This window comes from Panthera leo, chromosome C1 (assembly GCF_018350215.1).
Source record: "Panthera leo isolate Ple1 chromosome C1, P.leo_Ple1_pat1.1, whole genome shotgun sequence".
Taxonomy (NCBI): domain Eukaryota; kingdom Metazoa; phylum Chordata; class Mammalia; order Carnivora; family Felidae; genus Panthera; species Panthera leo.
The window spans coordinates 125,318,964-125,344,345 of record NC_056686.1 but is presented as its reverse complement, the minus strand read 5'-3'; the positions used below and the strand labels follow the sequence as shown (position 1 = coordinate 125,344,345).

The following is a 25,382-nucleotide window of genomic DNA, read 5'->3' as shown; positions in this document are numbered from 1 at the left end:
ATTCTTGACTCTTCAAGTTCCACTTAAACTTGAGAATCATCTTATTCTCTCACAAAAAACCTGCTAGAAGTTTGGTTGCTAATATCAAATTTTGTAATCTATGAACATTGTATATCCCTCCATATATTTAGTCTTCCTTAACTTCTCTCTGTAATGTCTTATTATTTTTCTAGGCAGAGGTATTACACCATTTTCATTAGTTTATCTCTAGATATTTGACTTTTTCGGTTCAAAATAGTATCTTTTTAGACTTGGATTTTCTCACTGTTGGTGACTAATATAGAAATAACTGGTTCTTGTGTGTTGATTTAGTGCCTGGTGGTTTTATGTATGCTGAATGCACATCTTAATCCTCTTTGCTTCTCTGATTCTGTCTGCCAGTTTGCCAGTACCTCACTGTTCAAAAACTGGGGCTTTATGGAGAGGTGGGCATGAAAGGAGCAGCATGCAGTTTTAATTTGAGTATCTTTTCCCAGGGTGCTTTACCTCAAATCTTGATAATCTACCTTGACAAGCATCTTGCTTCCTTGTGAGCAAGAGAAGACTGTGTGGTCCGCTGTGCAACCTCTGCTCTTTTTGAAAATGCCATTGGTTTTCCAGCTGCTTGATACTTATACCAGTGGGTGTCTGAGCCCTTACTCCTTTAGTTTCACTTCCCTTTCTCTCTAGTGTGTGGATTATGGGGAAAAGGTTAAGGAGTGGCTCTGGATCAGGAGCCCCATCTACTTACAACCAAACTTGTTATGCCTGTAAGTGGTAATTGTTTGGGCTATAGATAAGCTATAGCATCAAATTGTGGAAAACTCTGAGCTCTGCCTAAGATTAGATTCAGGTATATTATCAGCTCTCAACATCTTCCTCAGTATAATGTAAATTTTAATGTATTTGTAGATTTTCTTTGTAATTGGGGCTTCAAGGTTGACCATTGGCTAGTTTCTTTGATCATTATATTTTTTCTCTAGCATTCCATGCTTTGGTGGGTTTTGTAGAGGAGAGCGGTAGGAGGGGAGGAGACAGAAGGTCTTTATTCTATCAGGTTTGACTTTTATTCTCCAAGTGATAATGCTGATGATCTTCTAATGGCTTTGATTTAGTACCATTGAGTAAATGTTTATTCAGCACCATTTCATTAAGCCAAATTTTGAAGTCTTATTTAGTGTACTCCTCTTCCCCATAATATGTTCTTTTTTTTTTAAATTCCTTTAGTAACTCTTTAAACCAAAGGGGTCCATTGTGTGGTTTTATGTGTCAGATGAAGGGCCGTCTTAATGATCTTACAAGGATGACCTTAAGTGACAACATCCATGCTATTGCTAGCTCTCATTGCCCAGGACATTAGCTTTTGGTTCTGGTGTGAATTAATCATTGCATGTTAAATAAAAACCAGACATTACTATTAGGTTTAGGGATTACTCAAGCATTTATTTATTTTTTTAGTAAGAAATTACTATTTTTAAAAAATGCTAATTTGTTTTGAGGGGGAGAGAGAAAGACAGTGTGAGCGAACGCATGTGCATGAGTGGTGGGGAGAGGCAGAGAGGGGAGAGAGAATCCCAAGCAAGTTTTGTGCTGTCAGTGTGCAGCCGGACATGGGGCTTGATCTCACAGACTTTGAGATCATGACCTGAGCTGAAGTCAAGAGTCAGATGCTTAAGTGATTGAGCTACCTAGGTACCCTGCTCAGTAAACAATTATTGAGCACCAACTAGGTACTAGTGCTTTCACAGGCCCTGGGTATAGAGAGTTGAATACAATATAACCCCAGACTTAGGTTTTCATAAGCTGGTTGGGGAAGACAAGGATCATTTCTTGTGTTACAAGATGAGGGCAGTAGAGGTGGGAGCCTTGGGTGGCAGAGGAGGAGTCCTGGGCCAAGTTAGATTCATTCTTCTACATGTTGGTGTCCAGTTTTCCAAGCACCATTTGCTAAAGAGACTTTTTTTCCACTGGATACTGTTTCCTGCTTTGTCAAAGATTAGTTGGCCATACATTTGTGGGTCCAATTTGGGTTCTTTATTCTATTCCATTGATCTATGTGTCTGTTTTTGTGCCAATACCATACACTCTTGATGATTACGGCTTTGTGGTAGAGGCTTAAGTCTGGGATTGTGATGCCTCTTGTTTTGGTTTTCTTCTTCAGTATTACTTTGGCTATTTGGGGTCTTTTGTGTTTCCACACAAATTTTAGGATTGTGCGTTCTAGCTTTGAGAAGAATGCTAGTGCAATTTTGATTGGCATTGCATTGAATGTGTAGATTGCTTTGGGTACTATTGACATTTTAACAATATTTGTGCTTCTAATCCATGAGAAAGGGATACAGGAGTGCTGATGCATAGGGGCACGTGTACACCTAAGTTTATAGCAGCACTTTCAGCAATAGTCAAATTATGGAAAGAGCCTAAATGTCCATCAACTGATGAATGGATAAAGAAGATGTGGTTTATATATACAATGGAATACTACTTGGCAATGAGAAAGAATAAAATTGTGCTATTCGCAGCAATGTGGATGGAACTGGAGGGTGTCATGCTAAGTGAAATAAGTCAGTCAGAGAAAGACAGATGGCATACTTTTTCAGTCATATGTGGATCTTGAGAAACTTAACAGAAGACCATGGGGGAAGGGAGGGGGAAAAATAGTTACAAACAGGGAGGAAGGGTGGCAAACCATAAGAGACTCTTCAAGAGAACAAATGGAGGGTTGATGGGGGGTGGGGGAGAGGGGAAAGTGGGTGATGGGCATTGAGGAGGGCACTCGTTGGGATGAGCACTGGGGGGTGCTGTATGGAAGCCAATTTGACAATTATATTAAAAAATAAAAAAAAATTAAAAAATAAATAATGGGCTGTGAGTGAGCATTCAGGCTTGCATTTCCCAGCAACTGCACTCAGAACAGAAGGCTAGAGAAGACCAACTGTGAGGGTTCTGTTTTGTAAAAATTTCCCCATCTCTGTTTTCTATTGAATGAATGCTTTATTTACTAGGTGAAAATAGCAGTGTTCTGTGATGAAGGGCTAGTTAGTGCATTAAGAGGCATATTTCATCAAATCGTTCAGCAAGTCACCGCAATATCCCCAGCTCATCGCAACAGTAGGCAGCATGTAGTAGATACTCAGTAAACATTTGTTTGTTAAATGAAAGAATAATTGGTGAGCTCAGGCTGTCCGTGTTGGTCTGGACAGGGTGGGTTGCAGGACAAGGTCTGAGTGTAGTCTGAGGATGCCCAAGCACACCCAGTGCTCACAGGCAACAGACTACTTTCTTGAAAGCCATGCTGGGATCACAGGGAACCACAGCACAGAGAGGAGTCAAATCACATGTAGTGGAAAATATGTAATTGACATTCAGCAAGAACCCTGCTCCTATTATTTGTTCTGGTCAGTGAGGTCTTTGGAGTCCGTGTACCAACAAGTGAGGGAAGATGGTTCACTTGATTGAAGATAGTCCATAAATATTCATAAAAGTTAGGTAGCCAGGGCTTCAAGCAGCTTTCCCTCCTCTTCATTCCCTCTTCTTTGTAGAAGAAGCAAAGTGAAGGTGAGAAAACCAGCATGGCTCTTGGTTTTTTGTCCCTGAGCTGGTGCCTCCTGTGTTTGTGGTACTTCTGAGAAGCTGTCTAAACTAGGTGTCTTCTGTTGAGTGGCGGTTGTCCTGCCTACATTCCAGTAACACTGACTCTAGTTCTGGAATGGGGGTCAGGTGTGTTTCATGTTACACTAACTGAAGCAGGGTGAATATATTGTGTGTGTCGGAGGCAGTCAGGGTGCCCTGCTCTCCTTGGGGGGAAGACTCTCCTTGGGTTGTTTTCATTCTAATTTTTTTCATTTGTATTATTCTGTGCTAGTTCTTGGCTTTCTGGTTTTAGGGCTGTTCTTGCCCTCCCATAGTCCTAGGTATTTGCTATTTGCAAATGCTCCAAGTTCTCCTTGAAAGAATGGTCCTTATAGAGGCCAGTTTCTCCATTGTGCCCCATAAAGTGCTAACTGTCAATCCAATTGCTGATGGAATGGCTGCCTGGTAACACAGATGGGCCTCAATGTATTGAATCTGTGGTCCTGTCTGCCTTCTGTCTGAAGACTCAGTTCACAGCAAGCTGGAGCTAAGGAGAAGTTGTTGTTTCAATCAGTCAATCAATCAAGGAATCAATCTGAATGCTTTCATGTGTTTATGCACTGATACAGGTATGTAGGAGACATCAGGAAACAAAGCAGAAAAGCTTATGGACTTTGTAGTGCTTACATTCTAATGGGTCAAGAGGGGCATAATGGTATGCGATATTTATGAATAAGAAATCAGATAGTGGGGTAGAAGATAATATGTGCTCTGGTTAAAGAAAATGTAGAGCAAGATCAGGGGGAACTAAGATGGGGGAACTGGGGCAGGCTTCAGTATTAAATAGGGGGGCCGGGACAGGCCCAGGTGAGCTTTGGCCAGAGACCTGAAGGAATGGAGTGGGCCATTTGCATCCTGGGGTAGGAATGCTCTCTGCTAGAGCTCAGACCTGGCAGGAGGCCAGTGAGGAGGCCCCTGGGCTAGAAAGCAGTGAGCTGGTGTGGCTGGTGGTGGGGGGGAGGTCAGTGCACAGGGATTTTGGCCTTTACATGGAGTACAACAAGCAGAACCACTCTGGCTGCATGTCATGGATGCAGGGGTAGAGGTACAGGCAAGGAGGATGGCTAGGAGAATATGAGGAGTCTAGGCAAGACATTTTTGCGGTTGCCCCCTCTTATAAACCTGAATGCAAATGTATCTTTCATTGTAAAGTGGCCCAGGCCACTATTAAATGACATTTGGACCTCCACAGCACTAGAACAAAGGCAATATTCTCCAACCTCTTCAAATCCTCTCTTGCTGTGGGTTACAGATGGTCTTGTGGGTATGTAATTGGGAGAGGGAACATTTGGCCACTTTCTATACATGACCACATACCTCTAGGTCATGTCAAAGAGAGAAGGAGAGTCTCACGATTATCCCTGGGGTCTTGGCAAGGCTTTGCTTGTCTACAGGCTGACAGAGCCCAGGAAGGTAGGGGGAAGTGTCCATAGCAGGCCTGGGACTAACTAATGGGTCTCCATTCTGGGGAAGCTCTACAGAAATGATAAAGGCTTTAGAACCTAGTCCATGGTAGAGCTTGTTGTAAATTCCTACTGTAATTTACAGTAGGAAACACCAGAGGCTACTGTCCAAGCAGCACAATGACTGGCAGGCATTTTGCTGAGGACTGCAGATATGGAGATGAATCTACTGTCCTTTCCCTTAAGCTGCTCGTGGGCTGCATCTAAAGTCCCATAATCAAGCCTGCTGGGTCAGCTAGATAGCAGAGGTGGCCAGGCAGGTAAGGGAGGCCACCTGGGTCTGATGCTGCAGGAGAGGCAGGTGACCAAGAGCACATGCCCTGTCCAGCAATGGCCTCACTGGGAGAAAGGGATAGACCCACACCGGCTGATCTCAGGTTTTCCAGAGAAGCCAAAAATCCAGGTCTTCTTCTTTGTTTTAATTTGTGAAGTCTCCTGATTTAATTTTTTTTAAGGTTTATTTATTTTTGAGAGAGAGAGATGGAGTACAAGTGGGAGAGGGGCAGAGAGAGAGGGAGACACAGAATCTGAAGCAGGCTCCAGGCTCCAAGCTGTCAGCACAGAACCCAATGTGGGGCTCGAACCCACAGACAGTGAGATCATGACCTGAGCTAAAGTTGGACCCCCAACCGACTGAGCCACTCAGGCGCCCCATGAAGTCTCCTGATTTTAAAATGGCAGTAGCCAACTCTAATATTTGAAGAGTACTATATAGGTCAAACAAAAACTTTCAAATTTCATCCTCAGGTGGCCCTTTTGCCAACTCTGGTCTAAACAGATAAAATACAAAGTCAAGTTGCTATGCTGCGACTGAGGAGGAGTAGTCTAATGGGCAAAGCAGTTTTGAGTTTTCAAACCACTTCTTCCTCTTTTCTGCCAGTGATAACTGAATTCAGCATCCTATCGCAGATGATTGTAGTCTAATCTGTTTGTGTGTGAGAGAGTCTGGAAGTTATTGGACGCTCTGTGGAAGTGAGTTGGAACATAGATCAGTTAATTTTGACTCCTCTCAGCTCCACCTCTTCTGCCGTCTAGGCAGTAGCAAGCACGATGAAGGTGGTGATGGAAAGAATTCTCAAGTTGGGTTAATTATGAAGCTGTGGGTGAGGCGGTTGCCAGGCGTCTGAGTGACAGAGATGGTTTAATTAAAGTGGGATTGATTTATTAGCGCTTTACTGGCCACATAATTTAGCAACTCAGAGGTGTTACGCGGCCTGGGGTATTGCTAAAGAGTGCTAAGGCTCAAGATAATTATTGCCTTACTTAGGAGAGAATGACAGATGGGACCTCATTGTTGCCGTAAATCTAGCCTGCAATGGAAATGGCATTCTTTGTGTAACGTTGTTGAGGGGCTCTCTGGCTCAGACCACAGTTGCCTTGCTGGCGCTCCCACCTCTCTGTGCATTTCCAAGGCACTTTGAACCTCCACACCCCTCTCTCAAGCTTGGGGCTTATTCAACTGCGTGATTTGCATTTGGCTTTGCCCTAACAATGGGTTGCCTGGGTCTGCTCCGTTTTCCAGCTGTCTTTCTGTTTGAATTTTGAGTTTTCAGTCTGATGGACTTTCTGGCCCATGTGTGACTTAGTCAAGGAAGGTCTTTGACCAGACCTGTATAAATATTTATTTAAGACTTCTGTTGTCTGTGTGCTTCTGGGAGTGTAGCTGTTATTACCCCTTCGACACAGAAATGAAAGTAGAGTGTAGGACAAGAGAAAACCTGGGAGACAGGAGGTTCCATGGACAGAGAGGGACATTTTATGTGCCACACCCTGGCTCACCTGACCCTGATGTGTGCTTCTGCAAACTCTCTGGGGCATTAGCAGTCCACTCAGGTAGGTGATTTAGCTTAGAGAAATGGATTTCAGAAACTGAGCTGTAATGAAGACATGTATGATAGTTCTTTTTCCTGTTAGCCAGAAGCCCTGCAGCCTGCCCCCCAGTGTACATCATAAATCTGATTTCCGCTCTTCTGTTTTAGATCTTTGGCTATATTGTTAGGCGTTGGGTAATTTTTCCCCCCAATAAAATGGATTTCCTTTTTCTAATTTGAATGGCCATGTATGATGGTTGTAGAAAAATATGGAAAATACAAAAAAAATTGATAGGAAAGAAATCCACTCAAATATCCCCACCCACTAAAGACTGACCACTATCACCATTTGAGCTTTTTTTCTAGTTGCTTGCAATGCATCTTAAAAACATGGTTGTACTGTAAAGCTAGTTATACACATGTATTACCCTTTTCTACCTCATATTTTTGCTCAAACAATAAGGAAATCTATTATTTCACATAACTTTCCTCCACTCCTTCTTGCATCAGGCAAAATGGCCTCACACATACCAGACATTCTATTTCAGGGCCTTTGCACTGACCCTTCTTGTTATCTGGAAGGTTCTTCTTCTAGGTGATTGCATGGCTCACTCCCTCACCTCCTCCACGTCTTTGCTCAAATGTCATCTTTGCAGTGAAGCCTCTTCTGACCTCCCCATTAAGTTTTCACCTGTGCTAGCCAGATGCCTCCTGACATAGGCCCATCCTTTTTCATGGCACCCAGTGCTGATGACACCTATCATGCCACCTATGTGTTTATTATCAATATCATTATTCTAACTAATGTGCTCATAGAAGCATTAACTAAATGTACTTTTTGTCAACATTTTGAAATACCTTACATGTAGCTTAATCTTTTTAATGGAGTGTACTTTAATCATCACCCTGTTACTGGACTTTTAAATTGCATCCAGTGTTTTGATCTTATAAATTACATAAACCTATGATGAACCTTTTGTGTATAAAGTGTTTTTCCATATCTTTTTTTAAAATATGTTTTTATTTTTGAGAGAGGAAGAGAGTGCACGAGTTGGGGAGGGGCAAAGAGAGAGGGAGACACAGAATATGAAGTAGGCTCCAGGCTCTCCACTGTCAGTACAGAGCCCAATGTGGGGCTTGAACTTGTGAACCACGAGATCATGACCTGAGCTGAAGTCGGATGCTTAACCAACTGAACCACCCAGGCACCCCATAACGTGTTTTTCCATTTCTTAGTCATTAGAAGAGATTCTTGGACATGGGATTACTGAACAAGGTAAATTGTCTTCAGACTCATGGCTGCAAGTGGTATAAACTCAACTCAAGCTGGCTCAAGCAAATTAAAGGAAATTACCAGCTGACATATTTGAAAAATACAGGGGTAGACTTCAGTTAGGGCTGATTCCAGAGGTTCAGTGCATGTTATCAGGGATCTGATATCCTTCATATCTGCTTTCCTTTGTGTTGGCTTCATTATAAGTCAGCTTCTCCCCATTTAGGACAAAATTGCTACCTGTAGCCCCTGTTTTCATGCTGCCAACTATACAGTCCCATATTGGAAAGACATCCCCTTCCCAGTATTTTTGGCACAAACTCCGGACAGGTTCTCGCTGGCTCACATTGAATTGTGCCCCTCTTGAATCTTTACCTTTGGCTGTGGGACAAGGGTATATGAGAGTGGAGCTGATGATGTCATTCAACACAAACCACACACGCTGAGGATAAGGATGTAGCTCTCCCCAGGGGAGACTCAGGGTGCTCTTACCTCAATGGGGAATGGATGTGGGGAAGGCCCCAAAACTACAGATCTTCATTTTACTTAGGAACATTTTAGAAACTCTGTGCTTTCATAGGGGAGAAAAAAAAGGCACGGAAAATGAAGGGAGTCCAGTCACATCCTAAGCATGCGTGTTTGGATGTGCGAGGCCAGCCCAATCAGATGGTGGTCTACTGCTGCTCTCTCCAGGGAAAGGGAGGCAGGCGTGAAGGGGGAAATGCAGGCCTGGGCCCCCTGGGGAATGAGGCTCCAGTGGCCTGTGATTGCATGCCTCGTCGGCTGTTGGCAGCCACTGGCTCCCGGAGTGCATGTTTAAATTATGAGCAGTGGAGACAAGTTCTAAATGTGAGGAGCAGAAGTGTTCTGGAAAATTTCCCTAGGGTGTTCTGATAGCAATGCTCTCCGGATGAATTTAGAGGCTCCTGACAGTAGGGCACTCCATTCCAGAGCAGCGGTGGTGTTTGTCATGCAGGTCCCGCACTGCCAGCTGACAGCCTCAGCAGCTTCTGTGGCCCTTGCCTTGACCCAGAGCAATCTTCGTAAGAGAGCTCCGCTTCACAGCAGCCCCACTGCCTTCTCTCTGTGCATATTGCCAGCTGGCAGCGTAATTTTGAGGTCGAAAGGGTCCTTATCTGTCACCCACTGTTGAATGTACACCTGCCTTCAAGGTATTGCTAGACTTTTGTTGGACCTGTGGTGGCTTTCAGCTACCCTAAGCCAAGTATGATTGTGGCTCCAGGGGCACCTGCTTTGTAATCCCTACCTTGGTGGTCAGTCATCTTGGCTCCGGTCTGCTGTTCTCCAAGTGGGAACTGCCCACAAAGGGAAGCTGTCAGAGCCAAGGCCCTGTGGAGGGCCCCTCAGTGTACCCCAGATTCCCCACACAATTTAGCATTATCTCCCTTTGCAGCTTATCAGGGAGATCAGATGGAGCCAATTTATAAGTAAATGATACATGTTAGTCCTTCCCTTCTGTGAAGGACTCTGGTTAACCTGGAGCTCTTAGTCAAACTTTCTTTGGTGCACGGAGGATAGAATAATATTAATATTCCATTTGTGCTCTAAGTTATTCATCCCCTGGGCAGGCTTGAAGTACTCACCCAGTCAGAACTTTCCATATGATTCTGAGAAGGTTTGAAATCATAGACACTGACTCCAACTGAATCAGGGAAACCCCTCATCAATGGCCATCTCCTTTGTGGGATTCCAGAGTCTCTAAGGTAAAGTTCCTTGAGTTTGTCAACATAATCAACTGGGTGTACACCTCTTTGAAATCTGTAATCCACTGTGTAAATGTGTGGTCTTACTGAATAGCTGATTAAAGCTTTTTACAGTAACCGGTAACAGTTTACCTCTTGGGAAAGCAGGCAGTCTTCTGGCATGGCAAATGTGGTGCTTTATCCATTGTGCCCTCCATTCCATGGTGCCCAGGGCAGACAGTGATGGGTGGGGACAGTGCGGGAGCTCTTCTTTATCTGCTGTGTATATTGAGCATCTGGGCAAGATGTTAGTAGGAGCTAAAAAGGTTTCCATTGCTGATGAACAAGTAATCCACAAAAAGCACAGAGCCAAGATACTGTAAAAACAGGCTGTAAAGTAAAAAAAAAAAACAAAACAAAAAACAAAACAAAACAAAAAAACCAACAACAACCCAATACTTGTTTCTGTGAAATTTTATGAAGCTTAACAAGTTACCGAGAACTTGGTGCAAGTCAGGCTTAGCGTCCTCTAGTGTATCTTGGTGCTCAGTGCAATTCCTCAAGGGATCTCCTGCTATATTTGCTCATGTCAATGTGGCCTGTGAGTTGAGTTCTTTGGGAAGAGCCAGAGCCCCTTTGCATCACCACGGCTGTGTTGCCCACAAAAGCTACACCCCATCACTGCTCACAGCTGGCTCTGCCCTTCTCCTTATGCCCAGGAACAACGCAGGGATAATGATGTAGCTCATTGCAAGAGCCAGAGATGGTTGGGAATTGAATGAATTGCATTGGTCTTACACAGCCTGAGGGCTGGAGTGTAGCTGACTCCCTGGAAGGGCTTGGAAACGTGAAGAAGCCAGTGGTTCTCTTGCCCCAGAATTGTATTTACCCTATGCTTGTCTCTCCATTCCTTGGTGTTTATAGCAAACGATGGCCAACTCCACTTCTGTGTTCTTAGGTTTCAATTCTCACAACATTAATCAACCATCTAGATTGTCTCTTGGTCTCAATTCTTAATTCACAGAAAATGAAGTATGCTTGGTTCACATTGGGTCAGATGACCCCATAAAAGCTGGGGGCAGGGGCACAAAGCACAATATGGCTGTCCAGGGCCCATTCCTGGATGTTATGGGGAGGACAGAGAATGGGGCCATGTGGTGAGCTGAGTTGGGGCTCAAATGGGTATGGACCTCCATGCCCCACACCTATGCCTCACTTACTCCATGAGTCAATGTTTTTCATACCTGTGCCTGGGACAATCTACTTCAAACCTTTGCTGACCCACTGGGTAGGGTTTTATTCTTTGTTGGAGGGTGGACATATGCTTGATAATATGGCTTTAAGTCAAACTGAGAACAACAGTCTTTGAAGCTGGACATGGGCACAGAACAGATCACAGAATTAGACAGACACACCACTCAGTTGACTTTCCCCCCAAAAAGGTAGATAGATTTTTGAACATGGAGAAATGTCCTTATTACAACTTGTAGACATCTCTTATTTGTAGACATCTCTTATTTAAGATCATTTGCTATGGTTTTTCCAAACTGTTTTCTTGACGCCTACACTGGATTTTCAGCTCTGATAGGAAAGAGATTTCTCTGAACTGTGTTAGCAGTGACATGTGTGTGTAGATACCTCAACTAATTACCTGATGATGGGAACATTGTGGATGGTGGCACTTTTACCCTGGCAGTTTCATGTGGTTCCCAGCTCTCTGTTCCCAATTGCTAAAGTCTCAAAGTCTCAGCAGCCATTTGATTGACAGGTGCTTGGACATTTTCATTCTGAAGCCAGCCCTTTGGTGCTAGAGGATGCAGTGGGAAGGGTTGCTGTTGCCAGTGGAGTCCACAATCTTTTCACCTTCACTTTCCTTTTTTCAGTTCATAGGGTTGACAAGTACAGTTAATTTTTAACTTAATGCTCTTGGAACTTTTCCACTGATGTTTAAAAGGCCCTATCAACTATATTAATATACTCATAAATGAGAGAAAATATCCATGAGGTCTTAAAATATGCTGAATAATATTTTCTTTCTTTTTAGCTGTCTCCGTTATGAGGTACAGCGCCTCTGCTTTTGGGTTTGCAGTAAGTAACCTGAAATGTACTTTTATGAAGTTTTGCACGTTTTTCCTGAGCCCACAAATCTCACTCTGGGCTGGCAGTTCAGAGGGTGGTTAGCTGAAGAGAGCTTAGCGTGACAAACCTTTTATGGAAATAGCTTCTATAAAAAAAAAAAAAAAACAACTACAATTTTGAAGGAAACAACGATACTCTACACGTCTCCAGAACAGATTAGGGGACCTCATTTTCCACGCCTGGTTGAGAGGATGGTTTTAGCCTGTTTTTCTCCCTCAAGGTTGTAGGTTTGAAAGTGGGTACACACTGGAGTGAAGCATTTACTGGTACAGGCAGAGGTGTTGGGGTTAGGATTGGGGCTGCTGGCACTAGACAAGTCAGTCTGTAGCCCCACTAGGAGTAACCTGGGTCCTGAACCTGTTTCCTGATGGGAATTGGTCAGAGAAAACAGGTCTCAGATGTTTTATAGGCTAGGCATGTTGCAAGCTTGGGTGTAGTTTCCCCACATTCCTTCAAGACAGTGCTAGTGCTTGGAGTTTTCCAGCTGAAAAGTGAGATGTGGTGCAGTGACTCATCTGGGGAGCTCCAACATCCTCCTATGTAGCTTTAGGGTTTCCTGTACCTGAGGGCATGTGTTCCTGTTCCCAAACCCACTTCTGCCCTTTGATGTGAGAACTTAAAGTTTTGGAGGTTGTAGATTGTTTTCAGAATCTTTTGAAAGGTATGGACAGTCTCTCCAGAAAAATGCCCCCCCCACACACACCCACCCCTCCCTTTTATCCCCTTTCTTCTGTCTCTGTCCCTCACACATTCACTCATTCATTCAAACAAGAGCATTGAATTTTTTATACAATTCTGAAATGTTAGATTTCCCAGAATCCTTGGGGTATCTCACCCTGAACCTTACTCTCAGTCTCACCCTTGAACCTTATATAGAACAATCGCATCGAGAGCCAGAAACATAGAATCCTTATCCTGAATCTTTTACTTGGGATGTAGGGGAAAGTGCTGCAATTATTTGTCTGCTGGGGGATATGGGTCAGAACAGTACAACTCTCCCCATATCTCCCTGTATCTCCAGAGCACTAGAAGCTGGGGCCCAGGGAGCAGAGCCCACTGCACCACAGAGTGTGCTTTCTCAGTCCGTGGGAGCAGTGGGAGGTCTGAGGAGAAGCCATGGCACTGCCACCAGGCCGGCATGTCGGGTGACCTCAGCTCCATATTCCCAGGACCCAACATGAGGATGATGAGTAGCCTATATCATGATGATGTGAAGCTTCTTTGCTCTGAGATCACTGGCTCAGATTCCAAGCCTTTGTGTCTTGTGTCTTCACCGTCATGCTTTTTTAACGCTGGAAAACACTAATGCCATGTCTCCTTCTCCTAGTTTGATGCCATCCTCGACGTCCTGTCATCGGCGATTGTCCTGTGGCGTTACAGCAATGCTGCCGCTGTACACTCTGCCCATAGGGAGTACATGTAAGTGGATTTTTATCTTGTCCCAGGCTGCCGAACCCTTGCAAAGAAAGGCCACGTAATTAGGCTGTCAGCATAACTCACCTTGCAACTTTGGTTCCAGGGATGAGAATGAGGACCCAAGTTTACTTTGAGCGTGCCTGCTGTGATATCAGCCGTATGATAGGCACCTTCTGGGATGGTCACAGAGATGGGACATCCTTTTATAATTCTCCCTGTCCTCTGCTCTTGAGTCTGGAGTGAATGTTTGTATGCTCATTTGTCTGTCCTTCTGTCCATCTATCCATTGATCTACCTATGCTTCAATCCATCCATTCTTCCATCCTCTTTCTCTATGTGTTTTTGGAATCTTTGTTCTCTGGAATTTTCATGCTTTTTTTTTCTTCGTAAGTAAGATGACTTTTCCACTGTAATTTATGGGAGATATCTTGAGGGTGTTCTAGATTACCCTACTGGTCTTACATTCCTCTATTAGAGGGTGTGGCTTCTCCCAGTCTCTACATCCTGTGGGTGATGGTTTTGTCTTTGAGGAATTTGAGTTTGTGACCATAAAACACATCTTTTCCAACTTGCATCTCTTTATTCCATTTTAAATCTCCAGGCTGATAGCACAGGTTCCAGAGTTAGATATCTTGGCTTTGAATCTTAGCTTACCACTTGCTAGCTCTGTGACCATAGGAAGTTGCTAACTGTTCTATGCCTTGTTTCCTCATCTAGAAAAGCAGAAAAACAACAATAACTCCTTCACAGAGATATTGTATATATTATATATGTATAATATAATGTATGTTATATTAGAACAGTATGTATATGTGTATATATATATATGTATATATAATGTCTGTGTATATATCTATATATCTATATAACATATATATAATATATGTTTGGCATGTAGTTCAGGAAACCTTAGCTGCCATCTTTATTATTAGGTAATTATTAAGGGGGCTCCTCTGAGACTGAGCCACCACTGGTCATTTACCCCACCTCTGTACTTTTGGACAATTTAATACAAATGAGTAAATGTTATCCACAGTGTGATTTGTGTGGTGCCCAGACAGAAGGTTCTCTTGATGAGGATGCTGTGTCATACTTAAATGTATGAATGTTGAGATACAAACGTTGGGTGCTAGGGGACTCTGGTAGTAATATATCTGGGGTTGCATATGCCAAATGGAAAGCTTTTGAAAGATGATGCTATAGCTGATTCACAAATGAGAACACATTTTATTTCATTGTTGGCTTTAGGTAGAGCATAGAAACTTCTTTTAAGTATTACATATTTATTTAAATGTACATTAGCTCTTTTAACAAATATGAAGTATCGAATGTGTGATGCCCCAGATGATATTGTTCAGGATAAAGTTGATTTTTTTGAGTCAACTTATGGTTGAAAAACTTAAGAGAACAATTGTAGTAAATTGATTTTGTGAAATTTCAAACTATGGTACTATAATGATCAAAGTTGAGTTAACAGTGGTGCAGCCAAAGGAGCAGCCAATGCAACAACCCAAGTGGTTGCTGGCTATGATTTGAGGAATACAGTGAGAACAATCTAGAAATATGCTCACATTTTAAGAGTTAGTCCTGTCTCTCTCCGAGGATGATATGTTCTTTGGTTCTATAGTTGTACTGTCTGGTGCAATAGCTGCTGGTGGCTATTCTGGCACTTAGGTGTAGCTGGTCTGAACTAAGAGGTGTTGTAAGTATAAAATACACACTACATCCCAAAGACTTAGTAAAAAAAAAAAAAAGTAAACATTTTATTCATAACTTTAAAAATATTGATTGTATGTTGATATAAGAATATTTTGGATATGGGGCTCCTGGCTGCCTCAGTTTGTAGAGCGTTCAACTCTTGATCTCGGGGTGGGGGGGTGTGAGTTCAGGTTCCATGTTGGGTGTAGAGGTTACTTAAAAGTTAAAATTAAAAAAAAAATTTTTTTTAAAGATGTTTATTTATTTTTGAGAGAGACAGAGCACAAGCAGGGAGGGGCAGAGAGGGAGGGAGACACAGAATCCGAAACAGGCTGTAGGTTCTGACCTGTCAGCACAGAGCCAGATGCGGACCTTGAACCCATGAACTGTGAGAGCATGGCCTGAGCCGAAGTTGGATGCTCAACTGACTGAGCCACACAGGCGCCCCCAAATCTTTTTTTTTTTTTTTTTAACGTTTATTTATTTTTGAGGCAGAGAGAGACAGAGCATTAATGGGGGAGGGGCAGAGAGAGAGGGAGACACAGAATTGGAAGCAGGCTCCAGGCTCTGAGCCACCAGCCCAGAGCCCGACGCGGGGCTCGAACTCACGGGCTGTGAGATCGTGACCTGAGCTGAAGTCGGACGCTTAACCGACTTAGCCACCCAGGCGCCCCACCAAATCTTTTTTTTTTAAAGAATATTTTGGATATATTGGATTAAACTATTATAATTAATTTTACTTGCTTCTGTTTCTTTTTTCTAATGTGGCTTTTAAAAAATTTTAATTACTTATGTGGCTTATAGTATAATTCTTTTGGGCCTTGACCTCAAAAGAGAGAGCTCTTCCCTCTCTGTCTTTTCTTACTTTAGAAATAATAATCCAGAATTTGATTTGCGATTCCAGAAGGAATTGAGTTCAGTGTTACTCAATTTCTCTCTTCTAATTTGCTCTTTTAAATCTGATTTCCTTTATGCTGAAATGAGTTTCTTATGTATTAGTCACAAATCTACAAATTATTGTAGCTTTTCCATAGAGTCAGGATCTCTTTGAGCATTTGCCAGGTGGCCTTGAGTTTTCCAAGATGAAAAGACTGATGACAAGAAATGTGTTTTGGTTTTCAGTGATTGCAAAATAGGTACCATTACAAAAATGTATATCTCTCATGATACCCCAAAGGCAAAAATTCCGAGTAGTTGCTTTGATAATTCCCAGATTCATGCAATGATGCCAGTGAATTTATTTGGAGATTCTTAAATGTAGGGATTAAAACAATATCCCACAATCCATTGTATTGTTGGCTTTAGTTTAAAGTTTTAATCTCTGCCTCATCCCATGTAAATTAAAAATTCATGGAATCACTGCCAGATGAGAAACCGATGTTTGCGTATTAATGGGCATGAATGAATTATGAGAGGCATAGCTAGAAAAACCACTGGTTTTCAGTTAGTTGCTGGAGAATAATAAATGAGGAAATACCCAACTGGTCCTTAGTTAATTCCTCTAATTTGTCCTACTTTGACTCTAAGCTTCAGAGAGAATCTTGAGCTTGGAATTGCCAGTACAGGGAGCAGTGGGACCTTTGTCAGCCTTGCTGCCTGATACTGTGTGTGCTGGCTGGGTGCTTGATGCCCAGCGGAAGAGAGGATGCCTTTAGCATCACCATAGGGTGTAGCCCTCAATCGTTTTGTTTTGCACTTCCTTTTTATTGTGGTAAAAAACACTACCACTGGATTTACCATCTTAAACATTTTAAGTGTGTGGTTTAGTAGTATTAAATATATTCATTTTACGGTTGTGAGCTCCTTCATCATGCAAAGCTGAAACTTCATACTTACTAAACAGCTTCCCTTTTCCCTCTCCCCCAGCCCTTTGCAGCCATGATTCTACTTTGTTTCTATACATTTGATTACTGTAGGTACCTCACATAAGTACAATCATAAGCTATTTGTTTTGTGACTGGCTTCTTTCACTAAATGTAATGGCCATGGCAAAATTAACAAATGGCCCTCATGGTTGAGAAATCTTGCTTAGGTAGACAGTTCTAGGTGTGGGGCACTGATCTGAGAATGAGATGCTCAAATCCAGCATTTCACAGGTGGTTTGCCTACTGGTGTGAATTTAGGCTGGGAATGGGTGGCTGATGTCAGGCAAGAACAAAAGGTCAGGGACATACGTTCCACCAAGTATTGGCCAGATGCTCCATCTGGGATTGAAGCAATGGTTGCAGAGTTGGGGAGGAGATGAAGGCAGTGAAGCAGGTGTTGTTTCCATCAGCCAGGAAAAGAGAGGGACCAGGTGGTTGGGGCTAATGGCAAGGAGGCATCCTGGCTGGTTTAGCCTGAGACTGACTGGGAGCATGGAAGGAAAAAAGCCGGAGGACTGGTTTGTAATTCACCATGAGGCACATAGGCTGCGAGTATGTGGATGAGAGAGAACACACTGCCTCTGCTTCCAAGGTGGGGGAGGCAGCTTCCTCAGGGAGCAACCAGGTTTTTCTTAGGCCAACTGGTGAGAGCAAGAGTCGGAAAAGAGTCTGAGGATGTGGAGAGTGGGATAGGATGAACGTGTTTTGGGGAAGGAAGGGTGCAGGGCCACACAGGGGGACACAGAGGAGCGTGGCTAGAAGGATAGGGTGGTGATGGTTGTCCTGGTGACAGTAGATTGCTGTGAGGCCACTAAAAGAATGAAGCACTATGTGTACATGTGCATTGTGATGTCCAAGTGTCATTAAGTGAAGAAAGCATAGAGCAAAACAGCGTTTAGGGTCTCTTCTCATTTGTTTTAACAAAAGAGGTTTGCATCCACACACACTGTTTAGGCATATAAAAAAAATCTCTACAAGGATATAAAGGAGACTGGCAGCAAGATCTCCTCAGGGAGGGGGACTGGGGACAGAAGAAAGAGAGGAGATGCTCTTTATATCCTTTAGACCAGAGCTGTCCAGCAGAAATCTCTACAATCATTATTGTTCTATAGCTGCACTGTGCAGTATCATCAAGCCATTACCCACATGTGGCCATTCACCATTTGCTATGTGGCTACATTTTTAACTTTATTTAATTTAAATTAATTGAACCATAAATAGCCACATGTGGCTGGTGGCTACTGAATTGGACAGTACCTCTTTAGGTAGTTCGATCATTTTTAATCCATTTTTTTATTAAAAAATTTTTTTTAACTTTTAAAATTTACTTTGAGAGGGACAGAGAGACCACGTGCAAGCTGGGAAGGGACAGAGAGAGGGAGAGAGGGAATCCCAATCCTGATAGTGCAGAGCTCAATGCAGGGCTCAAACTCATGAATATCATAACCTGAGCCGAAATCAAGAGTCAGATGCTTAACCGACTGAGCCAACCAGGCGCCCCTAATCCATTTTTTAAAAACAAAGTTGTTACTAAATCAAAGTCCAGGGGACTTGGAAATGAGAGAAAGGTAGGGGAGGAAGGAGGTGCTGGAGGAGGTGGGTGTGGGAGAAATTAGTGTAGGAGGAACCTGGCATGGCCAAATGACACAGGGCATTTCACGCCTGTCTCAGCCATTGTCAGCCTTGTGTACTATGTAAGGCCATAGGAAGTACAGCTTCCTGCTGCCATCAGCTGTGGAGGGCCATCAGGATGCTTGCCATGGAAGGTACAGCTTGACACTCATTGGAGGCCTCTGACATTTTGCATGATTTCAACACAGGTGGGAGGCCCGTGAACACTCCCCAGTCCCAGCTGTCTCCTTGGGCCATTCGTCAGCTTGCTGAGATGGAGAGGTGGAGGCAGATGGGAGGCTGTTCACCTTTACAGGCTTGAACTTCTTCAACACTGAGGCAAAAACACAACCTGGGAGGCTATTCACTTGTTCCAAATGTACCTCCACATGGCATGATGCTCAGCAGCATATTGGAAAGCAAATTTGAGAGCTCTGGGGTAGATATTCTTAGAGAGGCATAAATCCTGGTGTGTCTCTTCATGTGAAATAAATGGGGCACGCCGGTTCTCACCCATGCAGGGTCCTTGCTCGGTCTTTCTCCCCCGCCCCCAATCTGCTGAGCCAAATGCCTTGGCCTGAAAAATACCAGTCGACAGGATAGCTTTTGATGACTGGTTTCAGCAACATTCTTGCTGCTTTTGGAAACAGCTCTGGAAATTGAAAAAGAAAAGAAACTGATTCAGTCAAGAAATAGCATATCGGCAATTTGCTTTTGGTGTCTGATCTAAGAGGACTGCAAAGGCCAGGAGTTATACCAGGAACATAGTGAAGTAGTACCGTGCCTCCCTCCCCCTCTTTGCACAGAGCATTCGGTCTGACCCTAAATCAGGGGCTTTGGGAGAGTGAACCATCTTTCCTCCACACTTTTCTAGTGCTCTTAACATTACCAAGCTCTTGAGTGTATTTTGAACCTGAACCTGGAAGAATAAATAATTTCAGAGAGTCCCTCAACAGCTGATGAGAACCAGTGTAGAAGGTAGAGAGCCTTGATAGTGGGACCTGAGCTCACATGCCTTGACCAGTTTGGATTTAGTCTTGCCTGAAAGCAAAGAGAGTTGCCATGGGAAGTTCCACAGTTGTGGGAAGTTCTATGAAGCCTGCCATGACACAGGCATGATATTAATGGGTTGTGGTGCTGTGGGCAGGATGTGTTAGAGAAAGAAGTGTAGGCTTCCTTAGTCTACTATGGGTAGAAATGTGTCCCCCAAAAGATACTGAAATCCTAATCCCCACTGCTACAGAATGTGACGTTTTGGGAAATAGGGTCTTTGCAGATACAACTAAGTGAGATGAGGTCCTAATCCCATTTGACTGGAGTCCTTATAGGAAGAGGAGAAGATACACCAAGACAGAAGCACATGTGACAGCAGGGGCAGTGTTCAGAGTCCTGTATCTACAAGCCAAGGAACTCCAAGGATGGTTGGCAAACGCCAGTAGCTCAAGGAAGCCAGGAGGGATTCTGCCCTACAGGTTTCAGAGGGAGCGTGGGCCCACTGCCAACGCCTTGATTTTGAACTTCCAGCTTCCAGAACTGTGAGAGAGTAAATTTCTTTTATTTAAGCCCCTAAGTTTGTGGTGCTTGGTTACAGCAGCCACTGGAAAACTGCTGCTGTCCCCAAGAAGAGTCTCCTATCAGACCTGCACTCAACTGCTCTGTGACCTTGAGTGACGCACGAATTTTTCGAAACCTCAGTTACCTCCTCTGTGAAAGGGGGTGGGCTGTGACAACTACCAAATGGTGTTGTGGTGAAGATAAGACACGATACTGAATGTGACATGAGTATGTGCTCAAAAAATGTTAGATCACTTATTTTCCGTCCTTGGAGTTTTGAAAATGTTTTTTCAATAGTCATACTGGGATACTTTGAAATTACGCTTTTGTTTTAATTTCCTTTGAACAGTATAGAACAAAGGACTTTGCAAGGAAAAAAATCTAAAAACCCAGACATATACTCGCATATTGAGAAAGTTGCTTTTGACCTAGGGACATGGGGTAATAGTGTAGTGAGGTAACAAAAGATTGCTTGATTTCCTGATTTCATTTCTTCATCCCACCCCTAAAACAAATCTCATCTGTGTGGAGCACAACAAAGTAATATATGATTTTTGTAAAAAGTTAAGGTAATTCATACAGGTACAAAGGACATAGCAATTGTCAGAGAGCCTTCCAGGGAGAACCATAGCTAAAGTTTAGTTGTGTATTGTGTTGGTGTGTGCACATACATCTTTTTTTTTCCTACATAAATAATCTATATATACCCTTATGCAAACTGGTTTTTCTCTACTTACCACCATGTTTTGGACATTTTCCCATCTTTGGATAAATAGAGGTATGTTATTTTTTGAAAGCTATTCAGTATTCTGTGCATGGATTTAACATATTTTGTTAAGTACTTTTCTACTGAAGATGCAGGTTGTTTCCAGCTTCTTGGGGCTAGAAGCAACCTGAAATAACTGTCCTTACACTTTCGTATTGTAATGCTTGTCTTCTTATTTCTTGAGGATAAATTACTAGAAGTCTGGGTCGAAGAATATGCTTATAGTTCTGATGCCCAGTGTGAAACTGTTCTCCAAGTAGGTCATACGAATTTACATTTGCACCAGTATGGGTGAGGATGTCTGTTGACTCACCTTTACCAGCACTAAGTGCTACCATTCTTTTTGAGCTGAGCTACTTGTCCAGGTGGGAAATCGAATTCTCCACGTTAAGGTGCACATGTTTAGTTATCAGGCTGAGCACATTCTCAGATTTGTTTTGGCATTTGTATTTCTTTTGGGAACTGGGTTGCCAGAATTTCAGATGGGAATGAGGATCCTTTTGTTTCCTTTTTGAACCATTTCCCAGACACAGGCTATAGAACTTAGGTGACAAAGAAAGTACACCTTAATAACTGATCAGATTTTTCCTGCCTTGCCCCTCCCACCCCCACCCCCACCATATTCTTTTTTTGCAGTGCCATGGTTTTTTTTTTTTCTTTCACAGGTCTAAATACCTGCATTAATTTATGTATTGGTATATTTGTTGAGTGTCTATTGCCCTCAAAGACTTTAAGCTCACAAGGGCAAGGGTATTCCTTAAGTGTCTTAATCTTTTAACCTTCTTCCACCTGGCATTTACTAGTTGCTCATTTAAAGAGATGCAGAATGAAAGATTGAATCATGGGAGCTCTTCATCTTATGTAAAGTTGCAATAACTTTTATTAAGATGATAAGTATTTATTCAACACCTCCTGTGTGTTGGGTATCATGCTGGGCTTTGCGTTGACACCTGGTAGAGAAGGGAAATAGTGTTTCTGAAGGCTCATGGCTGGTAATGGATACAACTGGGGTTTGAACCTACCTTCTGCTTGCTCTGAAATTTCCTTGTAATCATTATGCAACACTGCCTCTTCAAATGATCGTTTGTGTGTCTTTGTTTTACCAGTTTTTCATTCCAGCTCCTTCCCCCGCTCTGCCCCCCAACCTTCCTCCTGGAAATGCCCTTTCTTAGCAATTTTCTGCAAGCCAGATTTAATTGTAAGGGAGAAGAAAAGTGGTATGGATGCAGAAGGATTAAGAGCTATAAAAAAATACAACTGAAAATTCAGTCCTGGGCTTGGGTTCTAACTCTGGTAGGTAGGGAAATGGTTGGCTGCTGGCCAGACATAGATAAACTGCTAGGGCAATCTAGGGGCAGGATGCCATGCCCAGGAGCAGCTGTCATGTCTTGGTCCCTTGGCAAATGGCTGCTGTGACAAGTACCATGGCCCTCCTGTGTCTCAAAGGTCTTAGAAATGAAGATCATTTGTCTTAGCTGCAGCCTGGACTTCTTGCATGCTCTTTGAAGCTTTGGACTGAGAACAAACTGAGGGTTGATGGGGGGTGGGAGGGAGGGCAGGGTGGGTGATGGGTATTGAGGAGGGCACCTTTTGGGATGAGCACTGGGTGTTGTATGGAAACCAATTTGACAGTAAATTTCATATATTAAAAAAAAAAAAAATGAAGCTTTGGTTCTTATTTTCACACCAAGTTGGCAGCTGCGTAGGACCTACTGGATCCTGGGCCAAGGGCTCTGTGGGTTTGTTATAAAGGAGCAGGAACACACCTTTGTCCGTGGCTGTGGCCTCTCCTTTGGCACCCACTGTTGGAACAAGGCATTTGTTGAATGGAGAGGGTTCCATCCCCAAGGACACCAGGGCCCAACACTGTGAATGGGCCTGGCCCCTTCACCTGAGGATGGTCACTGTTTGGAAACCTGAGCCTGGAAGTCACCATATTTGTCATTTCTCCATCTTCCACTCTGGTCCCTGTGCTTTGTGGTGAACAGATTTAATTCAGGAACCTTCCTTGAAGTGGGGAGGTTTAAGGTAGACAGGTGAGAATGGGGTCATTCTCTTTTTGTGACCACTTTTGGTGGTGGGAGATTTCGGCAGGCTCTTTGCCTTCTCTCAGTGGTCCTATTTTCAGAGGACAGGTGTGTGGACTTGGTTTCTCCATAGTCATCTTTGAAGTTTCAGGGTCAGAGTTTTTCAGGGCACATTTCTTCTCCCTTTGGTCTCCAGATCTTTTCCTGTGTGTTAGCTGTTGAACATTGAAATTCAATTTAACTGTGTGTAGTACCATTGACTACTGATGAACACCAACTCTTGGTGCTGGCTATGGCTTGAAGACTACTTTCTTCTTTATTACAGCTTGCATTTTCTGAAAAATATTTTATAAGGTACATATGCTATTTTTGTAATCCTATCAAAGATACTTTTTCCTTTTGGGGGAATATAAAAAGCAAGCCAGTCTGGGAACAAGGAATAAAACTCTCACTCATCTCCTTGATGTTTGTGCTGCCTTCCTTTGATTATCCTACTGGGTGCTATTGTACTCCACATCAGCACCACCGGGTGCTTTTACATATGATTACTCCTCTTCTGAAGGGACCTGCCAGTATATGCAGCCTTCCTTGGGCAAGGATGTCTATGAAATGATGGAATTTTTCATGTGGAATTTTCCATTTTCATGGAATTATGGTGATTTTTTTCTCCCCATCTCCTGCCTTTCTCTAAATAGTTGCACGCTTTGAGTTTTTAGTCATCTGGGTTTTACCAGCATCTCCCTGTATCAGGATTCAGCCTACTCATATCACTAAGTAGAAGGCATCTACAGGAATATTTGAGTTGTTTGGGTTTTTTGTTTGTTTGTTTGTTTTTTGCCTACCTCATAAAATTGTTAGGAGAAACAAATGAGATAATATAAGTAAGTTGCCTGGCACAGCATTTGACAAATAGTAGGTATCTCATAAACAGGGTTTATTTTTAATAGTAGATTGGCCAGGAAAAATAGAGATAAGGGTGTTTTGATTTTAAATGTTTATTTATTTTGAGAGGGGGGAGGGGCAGAGGGAGGGAGAGAAAGACTCTTAAGCAGGCTCTCTACTCAGTGTAGAGCCTGATGCAGGACCTGATCTCATGACCCTGGGATCATGATCTGAACCAAAATTAAGAGACACTCAACCAACTGAGCAACCCAGGCGCCCCTAACCATGTTTTTTAAAAATAACTTTATTAAAATATAATTCACACAACCTGCAACTCATGCATTTAAAGTGTGTAAGTCAATGGTTTTTAATATTCATAGCATTGATCAAAACATTTTCATTGCCATGAAAAGAAGCCCCACTCCTTTTAGCTTCCTCTACTTCCAACTTGCCTTTCCCCTGCTCCTAGTCCTAGGCAATCACTAATCTTTTGGTCTGTATAGTTTAGCCTAATCCTGAGCTTTCATAGAAGTGGATTTATACGCTCTGTGGTCCTTTGTGGCTCCACATGTTTTCTTCCTTCCCTTAGTCTGTCACTTTGCATAATGTTTCCAGCCTTCCTCCACTTTGTAGCATGTATCAGTATTTTCTTTCTTTTTATTGTTACATCATATTCCATTATATGGATGTCCCACATTTGGTTTATCCATTCATCAGTTGATGGACATTTATTTGGGTTGTTTCATTTTGGCTATTATGAATAATGCTGCTGTAAACATTTGTATACATGTGTTTGTATGGAAATAATGTTCTTATTTCTTTTGGCTTTGTACTTATAAGTGAAAATTGCTGGGCTATATCATAACTCTATATCTAACATTTGAAGAATTGTCAAACTTTTCCAAAGTAGCTGCACCATTTTAAATTGCCATCAGCAGTGTATGAGGGTTCCAATTTCTCCACATCCTCATCGGCACTTGTTATTATCTGCTTTTTTAATTCTAGCCATCCTGGTGGGTATGAGTGGTGTCTTATCGTGGTTTTGATTTATACTTGAAGGTTCTTATGCATCTGGACAGTCACCATACTTTCCCCCTGTTTGTTTCTTCCTCTTGATGCCATAGAACCTTTAGAAGCTATGTTACCCCTGCTAGTAAAGTAGTTTGTCTGGAAGAAGTTTCCTTCAAGAGGCCCATCACCCTATTGATAATGTCCTCTGGCCTCCTTATGGCTCTGCAGAGTCTGGCTAATGGCCTTATAGACTGAGTTTTGGTTTTAATGACACAAATACAGGAGACTCAGATTAATTAGGCTCATAGAACTGATGTATAAAAACAGGATGCCAATTTATTAGTGGATGTGTAGTATGGTCATCATAAGAATCTTGTCTGGATATCCATGTGGTTTTCTTAATTTTTCTCCCTGTTGGGAGAAATACTATCAGCATCTGCTGGCAATGGAAGACTCCTTTTCCTTTTCCTTTTCCTTTTCCTTTTCCTTTTCCTTTTCCTTTTCCTTTTCCTTTTCTATTGCATATTTTCAGAGTGCCTGTAGGCCCTAAA

General features: G+C 42.8%; 1 protein-coding gene across 1 annotated transcript in view; it reads left to right on the top strand.

Moving 5' to 3' along the window:
• The window catches only part of TMEM163 (transmembrane protein 163), a 238,859-nt gene that overhangs the window by 122,880 nt on the left and 90,597 nt on the right, over positions 1-25,382 (top strand). Inside the window, exons 3-4 of the mRNA XM_042948518.1 lie at positions 11,907-11,950; positions 13,329-13,420. Coding sequence (XP_042804452.1) covers positions 11,907-11,950; positions 13,329-13,420 — 136 coding nt within the window. The remainder of the gene's footprint in view (positions 1-11,906; positions 11,951-13,328; positions 13,421-25,382) is intronic.